This window comes from Danio aesculapii, chromosome 4 (genome assembly GCF_903798145.1).
Source record: "Danio aesculapii chromosome 4, fDanAes4.1, whole genome shotgun sequence".
NCBI classification, from domain to species: Eukaryota; Metazoa; Chordata; class Actinopteri; order Cypriniformes; family Danionidae; genus Danio; species Danio aesculapii.
Window position 1 is genome coordinate 50,767,758 of NC_079438.1, and position 13,348 is coordinate 50,781,105.

At 35.8% G+C, this 13,348-nt stretch overlaps 1 protein-coding gene across 1 annotated transcript in view; it reads right to left on the reverse strand.

Moving 5' to 3' along the window:
* adipor2 (adiponectin receptor 2) overlaps positions 1-13,348 on the reverse strand; it is a 38,115-nt gene that overhangs the window by 1,451 nt on the left and 23,316 nt on the right. The window contains exons 3-7 of the mRNA XM_056456002.1: positions 8,552-8,716; positions 5,701-5,872; positions 3,771-3,957; positions 1,981-2,168; positions 1,232-1,425 (exon numbers count right to left, since the gene is read on the reverse strand). Coding sequence (XP_056311977.1) covers positions 1,232-1,425; positions 1,981-2,168; positions 3,771-3,957; positions 5,701-5,872; positions 8,552-8,716 — 906 coding nt within the window. The remainder of the gene's footprint in view (positions 1-1,231; positions 1,426-1,980; positions 2,169-3,770; positions 3,958-5,700; positions 5,873-8,551; positions 8,717-13,348) is intronic.

Below are 13,348 nucleotides of genomic sequence, written 5' to 3' on the forward strand. Positions count from 1 at the left end.
TAAGATGTTAATGCTTCCAGATTTAAAAGAGTATCTCAACAATGACTGAAGCCACAAAAATTAGAGGGTCTATTAAATGCCATAACATATTTTCGTTCGATATCTTCTGAAAAATTGGTGCATCTTTAATATCAACACACTTTTAGATTCCCATTGTTTCACATTTCTGCTATGTGATTGGCTCTTAGATCAGTATGGAGTAATAAAGTTCAGAGCTTATCATTGTTATTGACATGAATTTTATCGTGATTCGATATAAAGTTTATCAGCGCAGCCCTACATGGTAATCTTTTCAATTAGCTTATAACATTGACACAACATTGACTAATAAATTAAATGATGATTCATTTTAAGTTTTACTTTAAGGTGGCATTTTAACTTGCATTTCCTATATATTGATTGGAAGTAAGACAGCACAACAGTCTTTGTGATAACTCCTTATCAATGAAGCATAAATCAGAAGAGCAGGAATGAAGCTCAAGAGAATTATTTGAGAGAATAATACTATGCAAGGCCATGTGAAAGAGGAAACTGAAACTAAAAGAACTAATGAAACAGACTCCCAACAGCACTTCGCTCAGCCTTAGCAGTTTTGAAATTGCTCTATGAGGTTAATAAACTAATTATTTAAAACAACAACACATTCATTAATTAACTTACAGCAATTCAGTTATTTACTTGGTTTTATTTAGTTTAAATAGGCATGATTCCGACTTGTACTCAAAACCAAAGATGTAAAGAAATCCTCCATTAGTCAGTGATGTTGTTTTAAGCGATACTTCAGCCAAAAAATTACTTCATTTCCTTGACCCTTCACTTGATCCAAACCTGTTTGGAGTTTCTTTATTTTGTTAAACACAAAGGAAGATAATTGGAAGAATGCTGAAAAGCTGTAACCACTGACTTCCATGGTATTTGTTTTTTTCCTACCATGGAAGAGTTCAGCTTTTCTTAAAATATCTTCAACAGAATAAAGAAACTCATTAACCACTTGAGGACAAGGAAATAGGGAGTACATTTTCATTTTAGGGTGAACTATCCTTTAACATACAACCTCTTTGGCCAGATTTATTAAAGGATTACATAAAAATATAACACCTCGAACATAAGGCATTTTAAAATACTTTTTAATTGGCCTTAATTTGATTTATCAACTTAATAAAACCTGTGAAAACACCCAGTGAAATGCAACGAGATGTGTTTCTCTGTGATTTTCAGGATATAAACTCACCCAGATATCACACTTGCCGGGGAAGAATCTCTCAGGTATGCGAGCGGCATATAGGCAGGCTCCAGTGATGTACAAGACAGCCATAAGGAACAGCCAGCCCATCTGACCCATGGTGGTGGCCTTCAGGAAGCCCTCAGCGATCATAAAGTGCAGCGTGGGAACCACTCCACTGAGCCCCAAACCCACAAACACACCTAACACACACACACACAAGACATGAAATTGCAATATTAGACATTTCTAGATCTTAAAGTACAAAACAGCAATATTATTATTAATATAATGGTAAATACATCACCCTCAACTGTATTTGTTTAAATACATTGAGGAATACTGGAAACTAGTAGCCATTGACAAGTACGATGCGATCTTGGATTAACATCTATGCTGATCCTGGAAAGTTCAAAAATGTAATCCATACCTGTTCCCTACCCCTAAACCCAACCATAACTGTAAATTATTCCCAAAAACTGTAAACATATCCCTTAATTCTGATTGGCTGATTAGAATCTTGTTCCAGGATCAATATAGATGTTAATTCAGGAACATGTCCTACTTGATGAAACCAGATTAGTGGACAACCACAGTATGGAAAGAAAAATACCAATGCCAATGGTTTCTACATTATCCAAAATATCTTTGGGGTGACCTGTGCCTTTAAAAGAATGGCCACCAAGCCCACTAATAGCCCATTCTTGGATGTCAATCTCATTTTCCCCCAAACAACAGTGTGAAACTGTGTGTCTTACCAGCTCTGACTCCGCGATACTGTGGTGTTGCGAAGAAATCGCACTGAGATACTGTGATGGCGGCGACACCCAGGATACACACCACTATCAGGTATATAAAGCAGGGCTGAGGAGAGCAGTAGAAGGAGTAATACAGCCACGGTACAAAACTGCCCATGATCAGGAACGCAATGCCTGAATAGTCTAACCTGGGATAGGAGAGAATGAGAGAGAAGAATAAGAGATTCAGTCATGAACACACATGTGCATAGACACAATATAGAATTAAACTAACGATAATTATTGTAACTGCAGTATTATCTGAAAAATAAGTCATGTTTTAGCCCTTTTCAGACCTGTTTTATTTGGGGTAGTCCTGTTTTATAGATAACCTGAGCTTCTTTTTGTCTCCTTTTTTCAGGGTATATGCAGGAATCCTAAAGGTAATTTCAATACCTTTTCAACACTTTTAAAGACCTTCTCAGAATATTTTAAGACCTCATCGCCACTTCAAGTTCTAATCAGTATCAAACCTTTAACTTAATAAACAGTTGTAGTTAACTAAATTAATGAAGCACAACCCTGTAACAGAACTCAGATAAGCTCGGCAGAAACAAAGCTTGAAATAATAAATTACGCGGTTGTTTTCAGCGACAGGCATTTGTTTAAACTCGTCTTTCTCCAACCAGGAGTATGCAAACTTTCCAAAAGTCACATCACCTTCCCGCGTTTGTTGCAAATTAAGTGACATCACCCGGACAGAGAAGCTTGGCTGGACGCACCTCGGCCTGAACCAATCGCATGGATTGAGCACGCCGTGGTTAATATTAGGAGGAAAATAAATATATTTATGCTTTTTTGGAGTCAAACACTTTGGACAACGCTTGAACAAAATTTAAGACCTCGTAAAAATGTAATTAAGACTTTTTAAATACATTTTTAAGACCATTATGAATGCAATTTTAGACTTATCGAGGGCTAAAAGCTTAGGATTTTCTCGAATTTCCCAGTTGGAAAAGATTTTCACTTGCCCCGTCTAAACATTATTATAATTTAACACATTTAATAATACAATAATAATAAAAACACACAGGTCAGGTCAGTATCCTCAGCAGTTAATAAATGGAGAACATAAGCAAATGTTACTGTAAGGAAATTAAATGCTAGTTTAAGTTAAAAGTTTAATTGAGATTGGGATTGTTGGTGATTGTATGAGTGTTAATGGCCAGAATGGGTCGCTATACATGAACAGAGGAAAAGACCTGTTAAAAATAAGATTTAAGACCTACAACACAACATTTCAGAAGATTTAAGAGTTTTTAAGGCCTAAAATGTAGCTTTTGAGATTTAAGACATTTTAGGACCCCACAGATACCCTGAATTAGCCGATATCATTCACACAACACTGACTAATAAATTAAATGATGATTAATTTATAAAAAATAAATCGAAGACTCTAAATAAGTGTCTAAACTCCACTCTGCAAAAGCAAACATGTCAAAACACAATTAGATAGATTTGTAATTTTGTCAGCGACCAATTATGTAATCTAATATAGGCTTCACTTCAAATAAATAATAATAAAGCGATAAAAACATGTAATAGAAATAAATGACATGTTGATAAATGGAAAGTTACATTTAAAACAGCACCTGACTTTCAATGTCTTTTCAATGGGTTCAATTCCTGTGGGAACCCTATATATTAAGTTTAATACAGCATGAAATGATGAAACTGCCTCAGATAATTCATCTAAAAGCTCTTGTTTGTAAGTTTCCCGCATAATTCATTAATACGTCTAGAGTGCGTACTTTGAGAAGACTCTGGACACCCCTTCTGAGTGGCAGTAGACTGTGTGAAAGAGCCAGGAGAAGGACAGGCAGAGAATGGCTCCTAGAAAGAACATGCCGATGACGATCTTCTCCTGGAATGGCGCCACAAACGACATATTGGGTCTGAACATGTACACGATGCCCAGACAGAGAAAGAACAGGCAGCCTGTTGACAAGAGAAACACCGCGTTCATGTATGCATATACAAATGTACAACATAATAAGTGTAGATGCTCATTTGGTAATTTAAGACATGTTTATACAAAGCCAGCTTATATCTACAGGTCAATAGCTACAAATCAATACATGCATTAAAGTACAAAGAGTGACAAAGTTGAACTCATCGCACTTTAGAAGGCTTTGAGTTTATTATTAGACAGACATCAAACATCTGTTATTGTTCAGACATACCACCAGTCCAAAGGTGCAGAAGATCAATACCTGCACATTACAGTCTCACCTCACGATCAATACTATCATCAGGAGATGAAGTCTATTGTGTTTGGCTTGACCTTCCACCCTTATAGTACATTGCGCTGTGTATTTTACTGCATGTTCCCTTTTCTCCACAAGGTGGCGACACAGCACAGTCTGAATCACTGTTCTGCTTTTATTCCAAACTAATTTTAATGCAATGTTGCTTATTTTAAGTCGGTTTACAGCTATTGGAAACAATAAGGGGTCTCTTGGATAGTTTCTCCGGATTGACTTTAAAATGTTTTGTCATTTAAAGGATTTTTTGTTTGCATAAAAAGGACAAAGTGTTTTTTTTTCTTTCAGTTTAAGACAACAGAATAACAAATTGACATTAATCAGAGTTAAGAAATCAATATTAGGTAGACTAACCTCGACTTTCACTAGTAATTCTGACTAATTGCCATTTTTCTGGGTAAAACATGCTCTAAATCAGCGGTTCCCAACAGGGAGAGTCGCATCATATTTTAATTTTTTTTAGCAGTGGACAGTTACGGGAACGCTCATGTTGACTTGGTTCGTTATATCCCCTGGCTTACCAACAAATTGACAAATTTGTAATTCGTCCTCCACAAAAAAGACAGTCTCACTGATTCACATTCAGCAGCTAATAATAATGACCCAAGCATACTGGACCCAGGTAAAGAAGCTCCAAACATTTCAGGTCGCAGCGCTAACAATACTGGAATTAGTATTAGTACACAGTGCATTATCTGTGCCAAAGTTCTTACTAATGAATGCATGAGCAACAGTACTGCCAGCGGCAATCCTCACACTGATTGATAAAGCATACCAAATAACATGAAGTACTAAACTGTAATAGCCTATATTCTTCCCCCTCATACACCAGTGTGAATACTGATATTTTTGTTATTTAATTTCATATAGGGCCAATTTAAAGGACAAAGGCTTTTCAGTTACAAATGGCCTACTGATGGATGTTTTGCTTTTCTATTTTACATTAGGCTATTATTGGTGCATAAACACATCTAAAAGAAAACACCGTTTGTTTGAAAACAATATTTTCTGTCATCCTTACTGCAAACTCATATGAGCAATAATATTCTTAAATGTGGAGGGGGGTCTTACAATATTTTCAGGGGGAAAAGGGGGTCTCAGGCAAAAAAAAAGGTTGGGAACCACTGGTCTAAATGAGCACATTTAGAAAGACTGGTACAAGACCTTTATAAAATAAAACAAACATTCACATTTTACTCAAACTCATACCAAATAAATACATTCACTTGAAAGAAACCGAGAAATTCTCTTAATAATTCCCATAGCTGTATTTATAGATTTTTATATATATATATATATATATATATATATATATATATATATATATATATATATATATATATATATATATATATATATATATATATATACACGTGTGTGTTTGTTTTGTTGATGTCTACAGGTGTGTTTACCGTACCCAGCAGATGTGTCCAGATGTTGCCCGTTTCTGTATGGATTCTGAAGATGCTTTTGAAGCATGCTCTAAAGGAGGGCATGGGCGGCCGGTGCCCGTGCAACAGGAAGTCATTATCCTTCAGCCAATCAGGGAGAACGTCATGAGGAATGACTCGCCATCTGCCTTCCCACATCTAAGACAGAAAATTAAAAGCATTAGTGCAAGACCTCAGAAACAACCCTGCAGTTTCCAAAAGACGACATATCGGACCACTTTTAGACGTGTCATTACGGCAAGCTCAGGTCAGTATTACTGGCTGGCATGAGAAAAGCCCTCTCATTTAACTCCAGAAAGTAATTACATGGTGTACGTGAGAGCAACAGATAAGCATTATAGTAATTATGACTTAAAGCATGAGCAAAAACTGCACATGCAGAGAGCCAGAAATAAATCCAGTGGCTCAATACATACTATATACAGAAGAATGTTAACAGGTCATCTACTGGAGCAACAGTTTGTGAATCCAGCAGAGTGAGCTGACATAGGTCTGTCTTAACAATATTTCATAGATAGTCGTTTTAACAGTTTAATAATCAGGCATTGGAATCAGATTGTGAAAACACATATCCTAATTAAATAATAATAAAAGTGCAAGGTAAAGAGTAACAGAGGCTGCAATATCTGCTAGCAGATCTATGTTTAGTTGTCAGTCACCCACATGAAAATATACTACAGTAAAAACTAGTGTCTTTAACTATACAGACACCGACACCACTAATAGAGATGTTGCATAATCAGTTGAAATGTTGCTTATATTGGTTATGTGTGTGCGATATACATTGCATCGCCAAAAATGATTGAGGTCATGTCCATGTGAGAAGTCGATATATTGATAATCGTGACAGGTCTACTGACGTTTATAACTATTTATCTAAACATATGACAGGGACTCTGTGAAGTTACTACCAAAGTAATGCAAGAGCACACCTAAAGGAAACAAGTTGATCTGCATTGAGCCCTTAGAGACCATTCACATCTTGTTTTGTGGATCAAAATGTGCAAGACAGGGGAAAAGGCACAAACATAATGGTGAAACATAATGGTGATTAGTGGATGAAACACCGATATCGGCCTGGTTTTGGTGCAATAACTATTTTCATGTTATGACTATGCTGTGGTTTGTTGACATTTCTTCAATCAATATATTTCATTTTATTTTGTATAGAGCACGAAAGACTTGCTTTTTGTTTTGCTGTGGCATCAAAACTCCTGCTGTTTCCTCAGGGTTTATTAATGCTTTTTTCCAAAATACATTAATTGCACCATTATTATGTCTAAAGCTGAGATGTTTTGACTGTATATCATTGTTTTCCATGATATAAACTTCATCTAGTTTTTTTCCTATCATGGTTTTAATAAAAAACTAGGCTATCCAGCTCAGAACATGTGCTCGAGTTCAGGTGCATGTAAAGCAGTCCTGTCAGGCGTGACCACAGCAAGTACAGAACATGCAGAAACGACAGCTATAAACACAGCTTATCTGATGAGGTTATTAGCTCATGTAGGGCTTGGCATTATGAGAAAAAAAATCCTCTTGATAGCGGGTATTTAATATACGATATATGATAATGGTAATGATAAGATGATGATTTTGTCCCTCCCAAATTAGACTTAAAATTGTAACTATGTGATGTTTGTGACATTAACCACCTGATTAAAGATAAAGCTCCATTTCAGTTTTAGCACATAGTATTATCAATACTGTATGGGTCAAAGACGCAGTAAAATATAACGCAATACAGTTTTAAATGTAGTTTTTCTTTGTCTTATAGCCAGTCACCCCTACGCAAACATAAACATACAGTAGCAATATATTCCTGCATTTCACTGTGCTACGTGTCCATTGTTTATGCTATTAACATGTGCTTGATGGACGTTCTGACCACTGTGTTTGTGTCTCGCATCTTTTGCAGCTTCTCATACATGAAGCTTCATGTTAAACACAGCACTTCAATTAGGAAGTTTGATTTGAGTCTCATTTTAATGATTAAATCATGATTTAAATCTAAATTTCAATCAATCAAGACTTGCATGAAGTATTAAATGATTTTATTTAACACTTAAGTTTAATTGTGTATCCACATTTCACCTGTATATCCTCAGAGTATTTTCTAGTGTTTGTGATGTGTTCTTTAAATCAAAACCATGATTCCCTTAATTAAAAACCTATTATAATGGTAAATATTACATTCAAATTCATTAAAATCTTTTAAAATATTAAAATATCAGCCAGCACTATTTTTTATAAACCAAAAACAGCACACCGAGAGTAGGTCAGGGTGACTGCCTCAACTCCACAACATACTCGTGTTGACCTGTGGAGATGTTGGTGTTTTTAAAGTCTGTGTGCTGATAGTGAATGGCACTGATTGGATCCTGCGCTGTGTGTCTTTGCTCTCTGACACACACAGCTTTGGCTTCTTCCCCAGAGGGAGAGAGGAAAAAAAGAGCCATTGCAGCAGAAGTGGCTCGGAAAGCAAAGTAAAAGTTGAACTGGTTTACAGAGCAGAGTACTGCAGCACATGCACAAAGCACTGCTTTCAGTTCCTCTTCCTCTGCATATGGCACACTCTCAATGCAAGCTTGAGACGAGAGCTCGCTGGAGAGATGGGAGACGGCTGTGTGTTTTGGCAGGGCTGTTTTCGGTGTGTTGGTGTTAAGGCAGCTGTGAGTGTCAGGTCAGGTGTGCTGATGTCATCAGTTTAAATCTCAGTGTGTGACCCTAACATATAAACTCAATAATAATACACATCTGTGTTTACGGACTGTGAGCTGAGTCTCAGCTGTGTGTGAGTGTCTATGAGAGTCTGACCTTGTGCACAAACTCCTCCATTCTCTCCATGGCATGGTGAGCCTGAAGCAGAAGGCCTTCATCTGAGCTCTTGTCCTCTTCTTCTTCCTCCTCCTCTTCTTCGTCCTCCTCTTCTCTGACTGTCGTTTCCTCTTTTTCATGCATCACTCTCCTCGCATGGAGACACTGAAAACACAAAGACAGCATAAACGAGTTTCAGCATTTGACCAAAATGCATTGTTGGTATTTTTCATAGCAAGCAGAGATCAACAATGACCTTTTCATAATATCTGTTATTAAAAATATTAGGGCTGCACGATATTACACAAGTTTAACGTTGCTTTTTTTTTGCGATATATACGCTGCAATATTAATTTAATTTCACCACATGGTTAATACCTCTATTTGGAAAGAATTTATGTTAGATCAATTGGGATGATAACTGAATGATAGAAATATTTTAATAAAATTAACCATAGTTAAGCTCTCAAATGGTGCAAGTTCTTATACCTGAATGCTTTAAAAATCATTATATAAATCACAGACATCAAAAACACATGCAAACCATCAATTATGATACACAAATCAACATTGCACATCCAGTGATGTGCCTATTGAGAATGGTCACATTGTATCCATGCTGAAATGATATATTGCGCAGCCTTAATAAATAGCTACACTCATTTGCCCATACATGTGTCTATTTGAGAAATAAAGTTAATAAAATAAGATACACCCTTTATTATATCTAGCCGTTCATTCAACCATCAACTTGTATTGATATGGCATTTTAAAACACATACACCCTTGCTAATAATCAGCAATCATTCATTTATAATGCACTTTTGTTTAATTATTATGAAATAAATACTTTAAAGAAATATATTTAGATCTTACACACACACACACACTAACACATGTATTATTTAATGATTATCTATTATGTCTATGAAAAACAACAGAACATATACAAATGGATCCCTGCAATACGCAAACTATTACATATTACAGCTTTAGGCCCATTACACAGTTGCTGATAAGGTAAATGTGGGACAATTTTAGCACATTTAAATATTCTCTCTGAACATGCATCTTAGAAATTTCTAGATCAGAGGTGGCCAAACCTTTTCCAGTCCCCTACAGGGCCAAAACCCAAACCTGATTGAGGGATGTGGGGCGAATATATACAAAACTGGATATCACAGCAAATTTACAATGAGTAACTTCCTAATTTATTCACAAATATTTGTAAAATATCTACAAACCTTTGCTTTAAATCATATTAACTTATGCTGTATAATTGTTTTACATTTATAATGAACTTATTACATTCATTCATTCATTTTCGGCTTAGTCCCTTTATTAATCCGGGGTCAACACAGCGGAATGAACCGCCAACTTAACCAGCATATGTTTTACGCAGCGGATGCCCTTCCAGCTGCAACCCATCTCTGGGAAACATCCATGAACTTATTACAGTAAAACAAAGAATCCCATTTATAACACAATGATGTTCAATGCTGAAAACACTAGTCGACCTGCTCCTGCCTTTGCCTTGATTTGCTCGCTGATGTCTTGTGCATTACTTTGTCAAGTGACTGATTCATTTACAACATTTAATTGAACCCTTTAATTTCTGTTGGCTTTTTGTAACTCAGCAATAAAACAAAGAAATAAAAGGTTACGTTAAAATCAAAATAACCATTTCTGTCAAAGACGCTCACCCTAACTACCACCTTACCTCTCTTTTTAAATGGGATGGTGGGCCAAATCACATTGGGCATCTCTGATCTAGATCAACTCACTACTCATCTCGAAGTCAGCAGTCAGTTGGACAACTAGTCAATCATCCTAATAACCCAAACACCCAGTCATCACACAAGAGCCTACATGTATATAAAAGGTCATTTAAGTACTCTCTGTAATACACGCACCCTCTCCATTTAATTAATACTGCATTGATTGGCATGACCTTGCTTATGGCATGTTCTCAGCGCTTTGTGTGTTAGAAGCAAAGCCCTGCTGACTCGCTCCAATTTATCTCTCTGTGCACAGCGTGAGCTTATACCAACAATCAGTGTTAAAGATCGGCCCCAAGAGGCTTATACATGCTCATCTATCAAACGTACAATGTTCATCACACTAGGGTGCGCGCGCAAACATCACTAATACAAACTATTAACAGTATCACAATAAACACACACACACACACACACACACACACAGTCACACACACACACACACACACACACTCTGAAACACAAAGCTTCATCCATTACATAAAGCACAAAACACAGCATCCCAAACTGCAGATTAGGGATGAGTATTGATTCAGATGCCCCGTTTTTGATTTAATTCAGAATCACAAGCTCTTGATTCCATTGAGAGAATATGGATCTAATAGAAATCCTACTGATATTTCTAAAAATGATTAGTAAACACTTTTATTCATGTGCATTTCATTCAAACAGAAGCCACGTCTCTATTTTAGACGGATTGAATAGCCATCACAAGACATTAAGACAAAGGGCCCTTCATTTTATACAAACACAAACATATATAGTTAGTTTCTACATTAATATTAAAGTTATGAAATATATTCAGCTAAAGTTAAATCTTCTTTTGTTTTAGTATTCATTTTTAGGCCTCTATTGCCTTCACTTGACAGACTGTTACATGACATCAGCATTTCAACTAGAGCTGCTTGAGATTGGACAAACATTGACATTGCCATATTTAGTTTGTCTGCGGTATATATTGTGACATGAATATAATTTCAAAAGATGACTTGGAACTCTATTTTGAATTAATTCATCATTTTACATTGATTGGGATTATTTCGTAAGGGAATATCTGCATACAAAACAACTGAACAGATACAAATGAACTGGATAGTTTTCTGTGGAATCTAACAGTAAAGGTACAGAAATTCTACAATAATATATAAAATAACACCGTATAGTGTATAGTCTTCATTCTCATTTTGGTTCATAACCTCTTGGTTTAAGTTTGCTTAAATCTTACACAAGTCTTAAGAGTAACCAAATGAAAATCTTTCCCTCTATTTCAGGGTTAAACTTTTTAAATAACCTCTCAAATGGCATTTTCTGAACTGTGTTGCTGATCAACCAGAATCCCAACTTGACATTGTGAATCTGCAATAGTCACATCACAGGAGCAGCATTGCGATACTGATGCTGAAACAATATATTGTGCAGTATTTCAACACACACGTGTGTATTTGAGCATAAGACACTAAATTGAAGTGAATGTCTTTCTGTCCGATGCTTTTGCTCTTTGTGCCACACAAAACCACCCATCAGTCTCTTTCACGTTATTTTAATGACTCAAAATAAATGCAAGCAATGTGAATGCAATAAGCAATACATATTGCCTGCACAAAAACAATAAATACGTTTAGAGACAGACAAATCTGTCGACCTCAGCTCTACCACACTCTCTATTTAACCCCCTGCAACACAGAATATAGAAAAAAGCTGAACGCTTTTCATTAAGCACCAATTCTCACCATTAACTACTGGCTTATTACCGGTTTTAGTACGTTCACATTTCTGGGTTTCTCAGTAGCGGAAATCACAACACAATCTCACGGCAATTCATAACTTTTTGATTTAGTGGCTAATTCATATGAATTCGTACGATCTAATTTGTACAATTTAGTAGGATTTGCTCTTCCCCAATGACGGTTGGGTTTAGGGGTGGGGTTAGGTGCCACGCCTCCTTTTTAAAGTCGTACAATTTCGTACGAAATAGCCACTAAACTAATGTAAGTGTGTGAATGTAAGAGTACAACAAACAATTATTTGTACAGTCCTGTTTGCTGAAATAATAGAAGAAAAACTCCTCAATGGTGTTATTGAGACTTTCAGAAAAAGGAAAAAAAAAAGTGAGACTGATAACGGCAGCCAGAGGAAATAATAACATCAAATTTACTGTCCTGTCCCATAAATACTGCATTAGAAATGCCTTGCACAAGTGGCAATTCGTTTTTTTGTAATTTGACGTAAAGATGATATACATACATACATACATACATACATACATACATACATACATACATATTTTAGATGCTGATGACCATTAAATGCATCATTATAACAGGCTTGTGAAAAGGGTCCATAAGTGATCTTATTCTACATCATACCCAATACCTAAACCCAACTCCTATCTTACTATTTATCAATAAGCAGCTAATTAGTGTTAGCTAATGGTTTATTAGTGTAAATTGTACCTTGAATTAAAGTGACAGATTTGTGTTATAGTTGTGCAGACAGAAGTAGGGTAATATATATTTTTATATATGAATATGTAGACAAGATGACTATATGGAAAGAATTGATCATTTACATTGATTGGGATGATATTGGGGAGTGCATCTGAATAAAAATGTACAAAATTATACTAATATATTAATTAATTAAAGCAGAAATTAATACAATGGAACAAAGATAAATATGAAATGAAGTGAGCTTTATGGTTTTCAGTAGAGTCCAGCAACATTGAGGTACAGAAACTCAATACCGGTAAAATAACACGGTATATCATTTATTGCATAAATAATTAAACATAATTATTAATCTTTGTTAAAGTGGGAAATTTCTTGTGTCCAAATGGTTTAAATTAATTGAAAATTGCCTGACATTCTGCAATGTGACTATTTGCACATGGTGAATATATTGTGCAGCTCTAGAAGAAAGGCTTGCAGAGAGTGAAAGTGTGAAGTGTTGTTCAGTAGCACAGGTTAACAAGCCTCTCTTAAGCAGATCAGATTTGGCCAGTGGGACAATTAGCATCTTG